At 35.6% G+C, this 19,158-nt stretch overlaps 1 protein-coding gene across 1 annotated transcript; it reads left to right on the top strand.

Moving 5' to 3' along the window:
• Positions 1-1,871: 1,871 nt before the first annotated feature.
• Positions 1,872-3,521, top strand: LOC116166432 (zinc finger BED domain-containing protein 5-like). Its single transcript, XM_031481383.1, has one exon. It carries the CDS (start codon positions 1,872-1,874, stop codon positions 3,519-3,521), a length of 1,650 nt encoding a protein of 549 aa, XP_031337243.1.
• Positions 3,522-19,158: the final 15,637 nt, after the last annotated feature.

The following is a 19,158-nucleotide window of genomic DNA, read 5'->3' as shown; positions in this document are numbered from 1 at the left end:
GACATATGAGTAAGGTTCTATCTCTAATAGGTATCTCTTTATCGGGACTTCTGTGTTACCATCTAGCTTTGATTGTATAGTATGAAAAATAAGATGGAACCAAAGCGCTGTTGTCATTTGTCAAAACGGTTTGTGATATCGTGTTGAACATTTCACGACTTATTATTAGTTTACGTTGATTATAAATGATGTAATGAAAAGGTACAATTACCCCAAAAATAACCTTCGATAATTGTGCTATCTTTGTTCAGTTTTAAGATATTATATTTTTATCAATTTTATTTTATAAACATTTTGAGATCCTTTTTCCGAAATTCACCAAACATTTTTCGAATTTTTGTATAGGTATCAAACCAAGCGATATTCCTTATAATAAACACTTTTAGTAGTTATTAATTTATTCAATTTCGTTCTAATAAACCTGAGTTCTGACAAGAAAGGCCTCAAACTGTTTCAACTAGGTGGACCACGGTGATTTTCCATCGAATGTTCGTGGCTTAACTCGAACCTTTGTTCTGCCAATACTTTCACGCGGTTCGGAGTTTGTGGGACGATTGTGGAACAGCAAGTAGATCTTGTGTTATCACAGATGACACATCACTCTTTTCGTCTTCTTAAATCAATACGATCAATCGTTTTTGTAGTTCTTCGATTTCGTTTTCTATCGTATGAATTTTATCTTGGACACCCGGTATTTCATCTTGAATCATGCCTTTCATTTCTTTTTGACATGCTTCTTTTTTAGCTTCAATGGTTTGTTGATCAGCTTCCAATTTAGATTCCATGGTCTGTTTACCAGCTTTCATCTCATCTTGACCGGCTTTTATTTCAGATTGGCCGGATTCGATATTTTGCATTAACTGGAGCAGTTGTCTCATTTTTCCTGGCGTAGATCTGTTCTCTACTGGCATAAACTTTCAATAATTGTTCACTTACACACTACCCGACATTTGATACCGGTATAACGTAAATTTAATTACGTCGTTTATTTACAATTAATTAACAATAAATTTACAACAGTCATAAAATGGATTAATTTACAATAGTTATTACAATATTTATCACTCAAAATTTATAACATAACAAGAACGCATCGATGTTGGAACTGACTGAAACACAACTGCACCCGCTTATATAGCCAACGACAATTATTCTAGAACGCTTCGGAATGTTCTAGACTAAACAATCTTATTCATTTTTGGATATTGACCGAGCCGAGAGGGATTGTTCTAATGTATCTTGGGTCATGTTTACAGTGAGAATGCAGGAGAATAAGTTAAGCACTAGTATCTCTTTAACATCAGTATTCTGTAGCATCTTAAGAGTTCTAGAAAAATAATTAAAAAATATATAAAATAAAATGCAAATAAAAAATTAGGATTAGCTTATATTTTTATTTAAAGGGTACAAAGTCATTACCCATCACTGAATTGCACTTCAAGCTATCCGACTAATACGAGACGTCCAATTGGAAGGTATAGGTACGGGAGTTTAAAAAGTGTACCTATACAATAGAGCAGTGTTTCTCAAAGTCTGTTCCGCGGAACCCTTGGGTTCCACGCGCTTCAACCTGGGGTTCCGCGAAAAATTTCCTGGAATAACTGAATAACTGAATAACGGAATGCAGCTCACGCGAGAATGTGGTGGGAGAGACGCGCGCATTTAATGACGCTCTAAACGGCTAAATTAAAGCAGTAATACTGAAACTACACTGTAGTGTAGTTCTGTAGTTATTTGTTACTCAGTGCGTATTTGTGTGACGTGTGACGAAAAATGGAACGGTGGCTTAAACAGGGTACATTAAAACGCTCAACCTCTGAATTTCATTCGCAAGCTATTCTTCTCATGCATCAGATAGTACCACAGAAACAATGATCGATTCAGATACACATCCAGTCGGTGTAGAAAGGCATACCAGTTGTGATGTCGACAAACCGCGTAAAATTGTGAAAAAACAGAGAAAATACGATGAAAGCTATATTAGTTTCGGATTTATAAACGCTAACGACAACCCACAATGTGTCATGTGCAGCAAAATACTTCCAAACAGTTCAATGGCGCCAGCTAAATTGCGACGTTATTTGGAATCTGTACATCAGGAGTTTAAAGATAAGAATATGGAATTTTTTAAACGCAAACGCGATGAACTTTTAAAGGTGCAAAAATTCATGTTCGATTCCTCACACACTGTTAATGAAAACGCTACTGAGGCATCTTTTTTAGTTAGCTACCAAATAGTAAAGGCCGGCGAAGCTCATACCATAGGCGAGACGCTGATCAAGCCATGTGCGATTAATATGGCTAGGTGTATGCTCAACGAGAAGTCTGCAAAGGAAATAAATAAAATTCCTTTATCAAATGATACAGTTTCTCGGAGAATAAAGGAACTAGCAGGCAATGTAACAACTGAGCTTATATGGCGTCTCAAATCATCCAACTTTGCTCTACAAATGGACGAATCAACAGACGTGGCAGGTCTCGCAATTTCACTCGTATTAGTTAGATATCAGCACGAAAAGTCCATGGCAGAAGATCTTCTTTTGTGCAAATCATTACCGACCAATACAACTGGAGCAGAAATTTTCAATATGCAAAATTCGTATTTTGAGGAAAATAATATACCGTGGGAAAACTGCATTAATATTTGTACAGATGGTGCAAAGTCCATGGTTGGCAAAACTGCTGGTGCTGTGGCTCGGATTAAACAAGTGGCAAAGAACTGTACGAGTAGTCATTGCGTGATACATAGACAAGCACTTGTCTCGAAAAAAATGCCTATTGATTTAAAAAACACCCTGGACGAAGTTGTTAAGATAATAAATTTTATAAAATCACGGCCTCTGAACAACCGAGTATTTAAAATTCTGTGTGATGATATGGGAAGCCTTCATTCTTCATTGCTGCTTCACACAGAAGTAAGATGGTTATCCCGGGGAAAAATATTGGTGCGTTTTTTTGAGCTGAGAGATGAAGTACGTGTATTTCTCCTTGATCACCATTTTGATTTGAAAAACAGATTGTCAGATCAAGAATGGTTTTTTAAAGTTGCCTATCTAGCTGATATTTTCTCAAAAATTAATGAAGTTAACCTTGCACTTCAAGCAAAACAAGTTAATATTTTCAATGCCAATGATAAGCTTTTGGCATTAAACAGAAAATTACAGTTTTGGACCAGTTGCATACGTCGTCGAGATTTAGATTGCTTTCCCACTCTGCATGATTTTTTGGAACAAGTAGGTACTGAAATCACAAATAAGCAGTATGAACAAATTGTCCAGCATCTGGAAGGCTTGGTTGATTCAATAACGCAGTACTTCCCCAATGAAGAACGTGAAAAACTGGAAAATGATCTGTGGGTTCGAAATCCATTTAATATTACTGAAAAACCTACTTCCTTTTCAACTTCGGAGTATGAAAACTTTATAGAGATGGTGTCGGATACTACAATGCAATCCATTTACAAAGAGCTACCTCTTGTAGATTTTTGGTGCAGTTTGAAAGACGAGTATCAACTGTTATAAAAAAAAACGGTTACAATACTCCTACCATTTGCAACCACCTACTTGTGCGAAACCGGTTTTTCAACATACGCAGCAACAAAAACTAAATACCGAAACAGGTTAAACGCAGAAGCGGACATGAGGCGTCAACTGTCTTCAATACAACCAAATATAAAAGAACTTTGTAGGAATAGAAAGCAAACACATTCCTCTCATTAGTTGATTTTTAGGTTTTTTACTTCGAATTGCAATTTATTTAAATATTTTATTACTACATTAATCTCTTATATTTTGGGGTTCCACAAAAAAATACTGAAGTTCAAAGGGTTCCACAGGAAAAAAACTTTGAGAATCGCTGCAATAGAGCGATGGAGAGAACTTAATGGTAAAGTGGAATCCTTCTAAAAATGAAGTTAATTTGCATAAAATGTCAAATCTGTCGATAAGTTTTGTCCAAATTGAATTATAGCTTCCAGAACGTGGAGGCAATTTTCCTTGTGTATTGACGTTTTCCCAAATTGCTGAAAGCCGCAATAAAGTTGAAGTTTTCAAGTATTACAGAGAAAGCGCTAACCTGCAATTATAAACCTTGCAAAAACCAAACGTTCATAATTTGGACGCAGTAATTGATTACATAATAAGCGAAGCGCTACTTATTTCCGTTGTGACAGGTAGTGAAACCAGTTTTCTTTGCGTTCAAACGTAGAATTATACTGATTTTTTGTTCATTAGACAGATAAGTTGATGAGCACTCGACGTAAACCTTCTTTTTCAAGAATCGTATTATTAATAGACGGCAAGTACATAATCAATGGGATTCTAAGAACCACATAAAATTACGCAAAATATTTAATTTTTGATTTCACTCGAATATAGGTAATTAATTTCATACGAATTTCGGTAATACCATACCGTTTAGATTGTTTTGTCGTATAAGCACGTTGGAAACCAAACACGTCTTTTTAATTAGGCCACAAACTTAGCCGTTTACGAATTAATTAGCTTGAGGTCCGGTAAAATAGTAGTAAGAGTATTCTCATGGTCGCCAGGTGACCGAGGCAAACCGCCTTAAAGGATCTACGCCAGTGGGTGCGACTTAAATTGACATTTACGGGTATCTCCTTTTTTTGTGTTTTATCTACGTTTATGAATTGTACCGAAATTTAAAATAGATAAAACGAAAATAACAGATGAAATGTCAAAAGTGTTGCTCTTTATAAAAATACCACTACCTTGACCTTTACAGTGCAGTGGCTATCTTAAAACAAAACAAATTACGAAATTTTGACTTTCAAAAGCGCATCATTGGAAGTAGGTCATCATGTAGCATTTATATTGGTTTAGGTTTATTGACAGGTATGTTTTCTGGGTGGAAAGCAATTACATTGAAAGAGAGACCCTAAAAGTTCAAGAGTACCTAGTTTGTCTTTTTAACTTTTTTAACCACCCTAAAAGTAGTTTAATTTTTTTTGTATTTTAAAGCACGGGTGAACGCGGAGTGCCGAGATACCGAAATATGTATGTACCTCGTGTGCACAGTTACCAACAGCTTACTCTATGACTCTGTGCCAAACAGTCTGATTGTTCTATCGCTAGGGCAAGTTACAATGCAAACAGTGCTGCAAAGAAAAAGATAGGTAGTTTATCTGTTGTGTTTTACGAGTGGAGTCCTAATGAATAAACGTACAGTTCTGACAGGAAAAGTGGAGGACTGCTAGGAACGGATAGGAATCGTAGGAGTGTACACTTTCCAATTTCCAACGAAGATACCTGTTACGGTCTCGGATGTGCTAATTCAGATGTTCAGCAAGTGTTGTACCTTGTATCCTGAATATTTAGAGGACATATGATATGCTCCAAGTATAAAGATTTCTTGCTGATAATTAATGGTATGTTTTTCTGTTGAAGAACTGCCATTTTTCGTAAATAGTACAGGAATTTGTTTGATGTTTCTTTTCGCTGAGAATGCAAAGGTCCTCGAGGAAGGATTTGGAGCCATCTAGAAGAGTAGAAGTTATATTGGGGGTCCGTGCATATAAAATATAAATTGTTCTATAAACAATATAGCATCAATTTTATTTGGAGTGTTATTAATGAGGCTGAACTTTCAACACTAATAGTTGTACAAATAGCTATTCAAATCTTTATCTAAACAAGTACTGAAATTTATTAATTCTCTGAATACTCCTCCATTTTCGGATTAATCGCTATCGTCGTGCCCTCCTTTAGAATTAGAAGATTCAGACACATATTTTTTAACATTATTTAAGTCCGCTATCGGCCTGCTGCGTATTAATAGGGAATATGCATGTGGTTTAAATTTACTTGATTCTTTCTCCGGCAAATATTTATTGTCCTGACATTATACTTAAACCATTACTTTCTTATTTAGTTTGTTGCTAAAAATGTTAATTCAAAAGTGCAAAATAAGCGAACGAAATTCAAAATTGCGAAACGCTTCACCATTGGACGAATGAAAGTGACGTCAAATGCCACGCGATCGCATTTTTGTTGTGTCAATATTCATAATACTTAGTGCAGTCAAATTACAGTTTGGGCAGATTGAGCTGGGTGTTGTCATTTCACTCAACGAAATCAAGTATTTTCTATGTAAAAAGATCCGCTGAATCCGAAAATCATAGTCCCCCTAACCGAAAACTCCCGGAATATATTGTTATGTATAGACAAAAAACGATGAAAAAATGGCAAGATGTCGTTTCTTGTCGCATTTGACTTCAATTATCGCGTTAACTATTGCTCTAAGGGAAAAAATGAAGAGAAATGAATTGGTTTAGAATTGAATTTTCTATAAGATACAATGGGTGTGAAACGTTCATTTTCAAATGTTATTGTTTTTTATGGAAAAATATAAAAAAGCAATCCCGAAGATGATCAATTGGTTATTACTAATTGGTAGCTATCCATCTTATAACGACTCAAAACGGGGTGAAATTGACTAAGTGGAAATTATAAAAGCACTAAACCTTCCCCATACTTCATTTAATTATTTAGATTTTAAAATTCAGACATTATGTGACAGCACAGCGACTATAGTTTCGACCCTGAGGTCATTATCAAGCTGAAAATTTATATAATTTAACTAATCATTGTTTTCAAATTAGTTAAATTATATAAATTTTCAGCTTGATAATGACCTCAGGGTCGAAACTATAGTCGCTGTGCTGTCACATAATGTCTGAATTTAAAATCTGAAACAATTAAATGAAGTATGGGGAAGGTTTAGTGCTTTTATAATTTCCACTTGGTTATTACTAAGTAAAATTCATCCGATCTTTTTGAAAATCCGTATTTGGTCACTTCTTTTGATAACAAAACAATATGACAAACCCGATCACCGTAGATTTGATAGTTTTTGCATAATTAAGTAAACAAATTTACAAAACGATACTTGGTCTTTTAAACTGGGCGACTCCCAGAGCGTTCTACATTTGTTTACAGATGGTGGAATCCTAAGACAACCATTTTCAAAAATTATCCCTATGATTCTTGCAAATTGATGGTCTGTGAATTTTTTTTAGTTAACTAACAAATTGAATAACTCCCGAAATATAACAAGGAAGGTAACTCTATAATAGGCGCTTGGCGTTCTGATTAATAAAAATCATACCTACATTTTGGTAAAATAGAAGCATTAAAAAGCTCACCCTTTAATGAATCGTTCGATGCGACCCGATTTGCAAAATCATTTTTTTGTTGTGTCGAAAACAAGTCCGAAGTCAAAAGCTGATTTCTCGTGAACTCGGATTTGGACGTATTTTTTTAATGTAGGTCTTTCCGAGAGAGCTTTCCATTCGCCTACTATAGATTTACATTTCGTGTGGTATAGCCCAGTCAGAATAGGAAAAATAGAGGAACTAATTCATGTATTACCAGTTCCTTCAGAATTGTGTAAGGGACGTTTCCCTCAATCAATCAACATAAAGTAAAGTCCCCCCGACTACCGGCTGTGCTAAAGGGGGGAGGAGAGTGAGAGCGGCTTTTGAGGTCCCATTTTTTAGTGTTTTGCTTACAACGTGGAAAAGGTACGCTATAGCAAAAAATGTTGTAGGTACCTAAAAATGAAAGCTTACTAAATTTGCTATAACTTTGAGTGGATACATAATTAGGAAAAAACGGAAAAAACGCATCGTTTTTATGTATTGACTATCCAAGATTAAATATTTTCATATGTGGATACATATCAATGTAGTATATGACCAACACCTACATCATGATTTCCTGTGGTTTTTTCCCTCCAAGAAACCTCATCGTAACTGCATAAAGGAGGGGATCGTGCTTTATGCAATGTGTAACGCATATTAACAATACCTAAGACTAATCTTCGCTGTTCGAAAAAGTGATTTCTTCATCGCCGTCCTAGAGGACCGGTGGGCCGTTAAAGTACGCGGGTCGCTAGTCTTGATGGGGTGGAGCATTCGATTCTATCCTCTCATACCACCCCACCGCTGTTGAGGGTAAATGAGGGTAAATCCCGCTATACGTATCGAGGTGGCTAGTACGGTCATGCATGTGTATAATCCACATATTCAATCTTGGTGGGTCAAAAACAAAGAAAGTGTATAGAATCAAAGTTGTAGCAAATTTAATGAGCTTTATATTGAAAAGAATTTTTTTCTATGACGCACCGTTTTCGAATTGTAAGTAAAAAACTATACAATGTGACCATCAAAACCACGGTATTCCCCCTCACCCCTCTAGCACACCCGGAAGTCGGGGGGACTTTATTATATGTTGATCAGGGAACCTTCTGCTACACATTTCCGAAGGAATTAGTATAATGCATGATTTAGTTCCCCTATTTGCCATTTTTTGATCTATTCTTACTGGACTAGTATTTTGGAAATTATTCAATTTGTTAACTAATAAGAAAATTCATCGGACTTTGAAACAAAATTGCATAGTCCGTCGATTTGCAAGAATCAACGGCACAATTGTTGAAAAAGGTTGTTTTAGGGTTCACTGACTGTAAAAAAATTGAGAACGCTCTGGGAGTCGTCCTTTTGGAACTGCAAAATACACTTTATCGGGAATATTTCTAATAGTGTTTTTGCACTTTTGTACAAGACAATACCTATAAAATGGTTTTTTAGCTTTTTCCATGGTCTGAATAGCTATTACAACTGAAAATCTGTTTAAATAAATCAACACTAAAAGTAAACAAATACTGGTCGTGGCTTGTGACGTCATCCAAGGCCCGCTGAAAATGTGGCGGCGTTTAAACACATCGAATAAAGTCAACGTTTTAAATATTATTTTACAAGTTAAATTGAATTGTTCTAACAGTGTTTACTCTTTTTACTATGTTAGAACGATGTAAAAAAGCGATTAAAAAATTTAAAAAATTGCATGCATATTCCCTATTGCTTTATTTAAAGTTTTTCTTCCAGAGAATGCATGGAAAAAGGTTTATTTAAAAGATTTTACGTAACAATAAATTAGTCCGGTAAGTGTAATCTAACACAGAAGTAAAAAAATGTGTAATGCGTAGTAATACACGTACACAATATTCAATTGTGCTTATGTGCCAAACTTCTGATGGCTCAAGTTGTACGTATAAACAGTGTTGCCAGCTTTTGCGTATCACGAGTCGCCCAGATTGAACAGATGTCGCCCAATGTCGCCAAGTCAATATAAATTCTAAAAAGAAGGGTTTTTATCTGCTTTTTCGTTTTTTTAAACGCGTATGTACGTTTGGGAGTGCACGTGCACTATTCATCGTTTTATGTTAACATACTACTGAAGGTTAGGCTTAGGCAGTGGCGGTTCCTTAATAATTGCACATCTGCACCAGTGCTGCACTTTCTTCTTCTCTTTCCTCATCACTTTGATTCTGTCTACGATTTGGTCTTGTGCGTTTGCGTTTATTCTTTGTTCTAACGTCTTCCACTGTTTCATTTTTGTTTCTTATTTCCTGTTGTACAACAGCTATGTCATCGTTATTTTCTGGGTAAAACTTTTGTTACGGGCATTTTCATCCTCACTGGATGTTTTAGTGTTACTATCTATATTACTTTTATTCATTAAGCGAGGACTCAACCGTGTAATAACAGGAGATCAACCCACTCTTCCTCCTCGATAGAAGGGTTCAATAGCAGTAACATCTTGCGTCGCGGTGCTGCTGTCGCCACCAGTTAGTGTAATTGAAGGATGCCCCCCCCCCAAATCCATGGGACAGCCCGTCGAAGCGGGGTGCGACTTAGGGCAAATGCCACTACACATCTGGGGTTCACGATCTATACAGGTTTCTTCATCTATTTATGTTTTTACGCCCCTTTGTCGCAGAGACCACACGCCTCTTTAGGTGAGGTAACTCGCATCCCCTCGGCATGCTCACACCTTAGGATTTCGGGAGAAAGAGATGGAGGAATGAGGAATGGAACCAGGATGGTGATTTGAGGAGCAGCGCAAATTTTGATAGAAGTGAAGGAGAGATGGTTGGATCCATTGATCACCTTCTACGATCTCCATGGTGGGAATGGGCCAATTCTTTCCTCGAACCCACAGGGGGTTGAATTATATTACGAGATTATATTATATTGCTAATTATACCACCTTCTATTCATATTCACAACAGTTGGCGTTCGTTAATGAAATTTTAAATTGGGTTTAAGTACCATAAAGCTAGGTTTTGGGAAATGCGAATACTGTTAAGTATTACCAATGTCTAATATAATTTATAATTAGTTTTTAATGCATAAAATAAAGTTCAGGAACGTCTTCTGTATTGTTAACTACTGCATTCAAACGTTTACTCTTTTATGACATAATATTTATTCAAAACGGACTCTTTTTCTTCATTCTATTGTCCTTTATGTTATGACTATGACGAACATTTTCCGTGGTTTGGAAGTAGAAAATTATAATTAAATCAAATTAAAATTACAGTACAATCTTGTTCTAACGACCTCGAATATTTCAAGAGCGTATCCGTAGTTATATTAATAAATATTATAGGGTTTTATAATAACATATACATATAATAATTAGTTATTTATTCAGGTGGAGATCCCACAGTGTTGTTCTTTTTATTGATTAAAAAACAAAATGCAATAACGCTTATTATTTTCCATAATTGCGAAGTTTTTTTCACAACCCGGTTGTCTTTTATCAGTAAACTATACTTTATATGTAGAGAACCCCCCTTTCGAGGAATCCCCAAATCGCCGTATATAGGTGGCAGTCGTGCTCAAATACCATTTACTAGAAAATCCAAGGACGTTTATTGTGCAATACTAATGAACAATAACGTTACAACAATTACACGACTTTTAATTTTTTCACCTTTTTTAATTATGAAAGCGCATTTTACATAACTTCATTGGTATTGATTAATGATAACAAATTGACGTACCTAATTGTGTATATAATATAAAGTTACGTACCATTCATAATTTATTTCCAGAAAATGTGTACCATACATATTATCATCACCGATCTATAAGCATATCTAATAAAATACGCACGGCGGCAATAAAGCAAACAAAAGCGTAAACGAAACATAAAAACTTATCAAATAAGTAGCTATAAATGTTTATTCTGCCATAAAATTCCGGTAATAAATGACTTTGATGCAATAACGAAGGCGTCATATTACCTATACAGAGTGTAACAATTGAGTAAGTAAAAAAACTAGTACATAGTACTAACAAGGGACCCAAACATACATTTTCCAGGTAATACGAGGGTGCAAAATTGTTAGTTTATAATATACGCTTCCCATCATAAGAACGACTCCAAACTTTGTTTTTGGAAAATTTGAAAAGAATCTTGATTTTAATCTGTTCGATTAGTTAGTTTAACTAGGCTAGACCTGAACTCTAAAAGAGACAATGATCGATATAGAAATAAATAGTATTTATTAACACACGAAGATAATGGTAATAAAAATAGTAGTTAACTTAATAACTATCTATAATTACAACAAATCATGAAAAGTGTTGATGCAAGGCGATGATACTAGATGGTCTAACGATTTATTTTCTCCATTACGAAGCATTATTATTGTCTACGTCTACGGTTTATTACTTGTTGAAGAGCCCCCGTAACTTTTGAAACTCCATCTATTGATGGACATTTCATCAAGCAACTTTGCCGCGCAGATTGCTAGCCCCTTGATTTGTGGGGTGTCGATTCTCTTTTCCTTCGTAAATCGCATCCAAGTACACGTCGATTAAGCTGAAAGTATAGGGTGAAACGCATGGAGTTCTAATTGCCACCTTCTGAACATATTGAAACTCGAAGTAATGAGTTTAGACGTTCTCCTGCGTTGGTTGTCTCCTTTTAAAATGCACAATTGTATTTGCTTCTCAATCACGAATGTCACATAGTAATAAATATCAGGCATAATAATAAAATAATAAACCCAACGTCGGCTAATCCGCCGGTGGTCATAATACGACACCTTGTTTTTATTAAAAAGATTAACGTTCCATTATCATGTTTACTACATGAGCACGGGAAAACAATATTGGCACATTGCATCAAAATGCATGAGATAACCTAAATTGAAGATTACATCATAGCGAATTTGTTTTAGAATTGAAATGGGCATTTCTTTCGCATTGGATACTTGAAATTAGTTTCAAATTTGCACATATTTGCACTAATTATACAATTAGCGCTCCACTTTGAGCAAATAGGTATGTAATTTCTCGAAACTTCGTGGGAGCTTCTGCAAATATTATTATTATAATAATTGCTATTCTGACAAATTTAATCTAAAATAATGTTTAATGTGAAATTTAATTTATACATTCTATTAACAATATAGTATTAGTAAATTGATTTAATTTTTTTTTGCAAATCACGCTTAATGTTGGCAACTGGATAACAATTAACAAGATAAACATTGCCTAACAGAAAAACAAGAATGTCAACTAGGCTGGGTAGAACTCATCGCATAAAGTCTTCTCTTTATCACGATTTATATGGTATTGAAACCAAAATGTCTTTTTCTATTTTGCAATTATTGATTATGGGCTATCAAATGATGTGAATGAAAGTTGCACATAGGGCAAGGAAAAAGGACAAGGAAATCACTCGATATACGTTTATGGATTTATGCGAATCGAGACACTTGCTCGACGACAAATCAAAATGATGCCCTTCATCGAAAGCGACTATTTAAACCTCGTTGGAAATCAAAAGGGGGCATCTTTCCTAAAACAGAACAAGAGGATGAAACTAATCAAGAGGGAGGAACATATTACGATATCAAGTAGGTACAGCAAGACTATAATAAGTTTATCTATTGGAATAGCATGGGAGTTCATCCATGTCCTGAGATGCCAAAACGTAGAGGACTACGGTCCTTTCCATCACCGACGCGGAGTGCAACGTTTCATACGCGCAGCAGGTATGTGTAATATCTACTGACAAACAACTCGCGGACTTCCTTAAATCCTTACCAAAAGTCGACCGAGAGTCCGAGACTGAAGCATTTCTGGTCCATGAAAAATTGGGGTTTGAGTGGTGATAGTAGAGATCGCCGACTTTCTAAAAATCGAGGGAGGCGTTATCGCTATGAATTGTATTTAGCATTGAACATACAATTTGCATATAACAGCACCGCTAGGCGCTAGGGTTAAAGTTCTTAAGTAAATACAAAACAAAAGTACACAGTAAACATTATTAAAGAGCAGTTGACACGATGGTAAAAAATTGCAATTTTGTACTGTCACCGTTAGCATCGTGCCAAATTGCAAGGACAAGGTAATTCATGCCCGATTAACTTCTAGAAGCATTGCAAAGACCATTATAGGTATATGATGATTAAACTCTAAGGAATGTACTCCTTCACTTTTTACTTGTAATTAGTATTTGCATTTATTGCCTCAAGATTGAGTATATAAATGAAACAAGAAAATTAAAAAAAATTATCAAAGTCCTCGTTTGAGATCGAAGGGACTTCAGCGCATTTTTGTGTGGCAGATCAGTATTCTATTAGCCACTTTCGACTCAACCATCAATAACAGATCTTGTCAAAGGCTACTACATTCACTAACCGCTTCCCACTTTCCGCGTGCACCCGCAATTCGCTTTTAAAGTTTTGACTCCACCATCAGTAAGATCGTGTCGGGGGCTACCACATTCCCACTTCGCTTTTAAAGTTTTGACTCCACTTCCGACATGCAATTTTGTACTGTCAAGCATCGTGTCGTAATTCATGCCTGGAAGCTACCATCAGCTACTTTTTACGGTAATTAGTAAACAATTGCAAGATTGACTATATAAATGCGCTAAAAATACGCTACTTTTAGGAAAGAATTGACAATTCTCAAGGACCGTTTTATTTGTCTTGAGGGATAACGCGGATAGGTGGGTAGTTGTTTATAATGGAATGATGAACGAGATCTAAATATTTGAAAGGGAAAGGCACTCATCAATCATATATCAGCAGTCGAATATTCTGCACCGTATACGACCCGCATGCAAATTAAAACGCATACAATAACAAACTCTTAATTGGTAGTTCTGAGGGTGTATTCAGTATAGTTCCGCCGGAACGTCAGGTTGTTTTAAATTTGTTGACCTTAGGTAAAACAATTAAATTCGTCAACGAATACAAAACAAATTACCATAACAAAAACATTTACCAAGAAATGCAATGTGGATGTGTTGCTCTCATCTCATTGAAAGTAAAATGAACACAAATTTGTACTTTTAATTGAGATAAAAAAATTGGACTGATTTGTCAATATTTCTATAATAATGATTGATTCACAATAGGGCGTGGTGGATGGGAAAAGGGAACCTTGAAATGCATGAACAATTAATTGTTTAGATTAAGTATTTATTTATTGCGCTATTTTATTGTGGCATTCCAATATCGATTTTATTAAAATAATTACCTTGCTGATTCAATAACGTGTTAATTGATTTTGATTTGCCAAGTAATTAATTATATGTATTTCACATTTGTTTGGGGTCTGCTAATACAAATAAATGTTATAGCAAGTCTCTGAAATAAATCGATACCAACTGAAGTTCTTTCGAAAATAGACACTACGCTATAATCAAATTAAGCTAATTTCCAGAAAGGAAAATTACAATAATGCATTATGGGAAGTAAGATAGGAGACTTGTAAATATATTATGAATGAAAGTGCTTGATGTAGTACTTGCTTTGGTCTAAAAATCAATATAAATTTAAGGTAGGTACTTTTATAGGAAATATGCCGAAAATTAATTCCATTCACCCGCCTTATCAGGTTAACGTTGCGTTTAAATGCACCTTTGGTATGTACGGCACAAATCGCACTGTAATAGTTATTTGCCTACCCAGTTCGGTAAGTTAATTATTCCACATGAGTACTTTGTACAATTTAGTGCGAATGCGGAAAAATGCCAAAAATGAAATTTTAAAAATTATGGCTTTTTTATAATCATAAGTTGGTAATACAATATTGGTAACACGTGTAACTACCCACTAGAATAGCACTGGCCACATATTAAAACTGTGGACATCTTGTATGTTTATAAATGTGCTTTACGTTAAATGAACTCTATTAGCTATTACTAGTCGCTTAATTGCACTGATTGCACTTAATATCCTTGTAAGTCTTATGTGTAAATAAATGAAAATGTGTCTCAAATGTGATTTATCATTAGTTGCGCAAGCACTCCTTTCATTTAAAATCCTTAGAACTGTGTTAACATGTACTTTCTCAAAATTGCATTTGCGATTCCTTGCACACTAACACTGACCACATTTTAAAACTTGTCAACAAGAACAACAACAACTGTATTTTTAGCGCATTTTCTAACGAAATTGGGTGCGCTATTGCAGCCACTTCCGTCCGAGTCCTTAACTGCTCCTACAATCTTCAATATATTTAGTTCGTTCTTTTTTAATTCGGTAGCAATTGAGCCAAGAAAACTCTTGACGATGAATGTGCGTACCCGCAGGCTGCACAATATCAACTTTCTTATTTATTAATATATTTTGTTGAAATGTTAACCACAGATGCTTCCCGTAAAAGACAACTTATGGCATATAGTGAAAATCGGATGTGCGCATGCACATAGTGGTATGTGGAGGTATTGGACGTATACTTTTAAATTGTTGTTAAAAAATATCAAGATAGTATTTGATGTATGTCTCCATAGTAGGTAATTACCTTTCTTAATTGGCTTGATAGGCATCAGGTAAGTAATTATATTTCAGCAAAGGACCGAAGATGCTATAATAAAGGTAGCGAAATCGATAACCTAAAGAAAAAAACTTTAATTACTTACCTCATGCCTATCAATCCAATATCAAGATAGCTTTAAAAAAAAGGTTATGGAATTGTCATAATTAATTAATAGTATATAATGTTTTAACGTTGCCAAATAAAAGTTAAATAGTATCATATCTGAAGACAAAACTTTATATATAACTATAATTGTGCTAGAAGTTTAAAGCAGTTTCTTTCAAAATAATAAACAACGCTATAATGAAAGAAGTAGCTGGCGCTACCACTCTATCTCATGTTCTCTCGGTGTCGCTTCTCTATATTTAGCTGTAAAGCAAGTGCAAACCAAATCAACAAATCGTCATTTTGTCACTATTAGAAGATCTCGATTCGCGCAAATCCGAAAGTTCACATAACAGCATATTGTCGTCAACACGCAACAACAATAACAACAAAAACATCTTATTGGTCAAAGAAAACGGAAACAACGCAATGTGAATTCCTGTGTTTCGACCCTATAATTAAATGCAAAGCTCTACTCGGTCCCTTGTGATCAGGAAAATTGTCTCATCATGAAATTGGTAATAATATTTCTGGTTTAATTGCCTATTGCCTTTCCATGAGCTTGAACGCGACAACTTCTAATAGGGTAGATGACAGTGGAAAAAGAATAAACAAATTTCTGTTTCATAAGATAGAGTAAGGTGCCAGGGTATCGCAAAATAACTTTATTTGGTAATGTACACCAGAAATTATTATATTTTAGTAAAAATAAAATTAAAAAATAACGACATTTGTCATGTGATATCAAACGCCAATCAGAGCGCGTGACGTCATTATCCTAATTGGCGGTTCAAGCAGCGATCCTCTGTGCGTTTATAGCGTTTATCTACGTCTTTTAATTTAGTGCTTCAATTTTATAGTGATTATATTATCCTAAAGTTTAGTTTTTTAAACCAGATAAGAATGGAAAGTAGGTATACGAGAGCTGATAGCAGCAAATCTGACAAAAATTGATGTAATGATGTTGGAAATATTTCTCGCACCCAACAAAGATTTTTCCTCATTAGAATTTAGAAATAGTAAAACTGCCATATAAGTTTTGTAGGTTTTTAAGTTAAGCTTAGATTTTTTACAAGAAATGTAGTTACTTAAGAGAAATGTGTACAGATGCTTTGTTTTTAGGTCATCGAAGCTATCATGTGAAGATGATTCAGTAAGATAGGTCTCTACGTAAGCGCAACTTTTTTACATTACTAATATTTTGTAGATAAAGGTTTAAATTTATAAAGTAGTAAATTTTTTTTTGGAAAAAGAACTTGAGTTTTTATGGCGGGCGCTCTTATGGAAATTTACATTGGGTGCAGTCGTACAGAGAGCGTGATTGCAACTTATGCACAGTTATGTCAAAATTTGCCCGAAACATAAGGTTCACGCAAAGCTGCATGCAGTTTCTTTAGTTTTCGACGAAGAAGTCGACCCCAACTTGCCATCCCATATGGGGGTTTTTGTGAATACAAAATTAAGCTTACATCAAAGTGGTCATCACAAAAATAGTGTTGTTTTTATTGAATACCCTGGGTCTCGACATGCAAGTTGTAGCCACATTTTCCGTATGGCTTCTTTTTTGGGTACGGATATAAACAATTTATTTGGTGTCTAATTTAATGTACTTCCAGCAGTAGTTGTAGTCTTCATAATTGCGAAATGCAGCTAACACTTATATATCCCTTCGGATTTCAATTGCTGGTTCAGTAGAACCATGAAAAATTTCCCAGGAAAATAATACGCACAAATTATTCTCTTGGCTCTACCATTAAGCTACTTTTACAATCCCTCAGAGTCCAAACCCTATTAAGTGGACTGGAGTGGTCAGTCCCTAATGTTTTCCACAACCCGGAGTACTAGTGTCGATAAAGTCTCCTTTATCACGTGTTAACAAGTCATGATCGAGTCCGATTATTCGAAACTCTACTCCTGTATCGGCAAATGGCCGAATCGGAATCGAAAGTTGTTCAAAATGCCGTCTACCGCACTCCTCAGGAGTAAACGTACGTGAAAAATGTGCTACTCATGTTAATATAGTTTTCTATATTACGTTTAATGAGCAATCGTCGAGAATCCTTTTGGATTCCTCTACTCTATGAAGCATTTGAATGATACAGCATCCTTTGAACCGGATTTACTGGAATCGGGTCGGGTAGCATGGATTAGACTTTATCCATGGAGTCATAGCAAAATGCCGTCTACCGCACACCTCATGCAGTTTCTTTAGTTTTCGACGAAGAAGTCGACCCCAACTTGCCATCCCATATGGGGGTTTTTGTGAATACAAAATTAAGCTTACATCAAAGTGGTCATCACAAAAATAGTGTTGTTTTTATTGAATACCCTGGGTCTCGACATGCAAGTTGTAGCCACATTTTCCGTATGGCTTCTTTTTTGGGTACGGATATAAACAATTTATTTGGTGTCTAATTTAATGTACTTCCAGCAGTAGTTGTAGTCTTCATAATTGCGAAATGCAGCTAACACTTATATATCCCTTCGGATTTCAATTGCTGGTTCAGTAGAACCATGAAAAATTTCCCAGGAAAATAATACGCACAAATTATTCTCTTGGCTCTACCATTAAGCTACTTTTACAATCCCTCAGAGTCCAAACCCTATTAAGTGGACTGGAGTGGTCAGTCCCTAATGTTTTCCACAACCCGGAGTACTAGTGTCGATAAAGTCTCCTTTATCACGTGTTAACAAGTCATGATCGAGTCCGATTATTCGAAACTCTACTCCTGTATCGGCAAATGGCCGAATCGGAATCGAAAGTTGTTCAAAATGCCGTCTACCGCACACCTCAGGAGTAAACGTACGTGAAAAATGTGCTACTCATGTTAATATAGTTTTCTATATTACGTTTAATGAGCAATCGTCGAGAATCCTTTTGGATTCCTCTACTCTATGAAGCATTTGAATGATACAGCATCCTTTGAACCGGATTTACTGGAATCGGGTAGCATGGATTAGACTTTATCCATAGTCATAGCAGTAGTTAAAGGGCCACCTGAGCCAGACAGTCACATGTCGCGCCAGGCGAAAGTGAGGTTTGCGCGCACGTGTACGAGACGTATAGCTATTTTTAGCTTTTAGTTGGTGAGATTTGGTATCGCTATTTTGGACATCTAACCTCGCGCAATTTGGCTGTAGGGAATTTTGATGGCTTTTAGGCACACCGAAATTTGGGTGGCCTATTTTTTCTGGATCCAGCTTTCGAAGGTCGGATCCAGCGTAGGAAGAAGCTTACGTTAGTTTTTGATGTGTTGAATACGGCCGTTACTTTACCCGAATTCTCCATTAATTTGGCTGGAAGAAAAAAAAAAAGCACTTGAATCTCACAATCATTTGCGATACGATGTTTAGAAAAATCAGGTGTACGTCGCAAACTCGCTACCTTCTTTCTCCCA

The sequence above is a fragment of the Photinus pyralis genome, unplaced genomic scaffold (genome assembly GCF_008802855.1).
Source record: "Photinus pyralis isolate 1611_PpyrPB1 unplaced genomic scaffold, Ppyr1.3 Ppyr1.4_LG3b, whole genome shotgun sequence".
Classification (NCBI taxonomy): domain Eukaryota; kingdom Metazoa; phylum Arthropoda; class Insecta; order Coleoptera; family Lampyridae; genus Photinus; species Photinus pyralis.
Note: the sequence above shows the minus strand (reverse complement) of the source record. Positions and strands in the feature narration are given on the sequence as shown.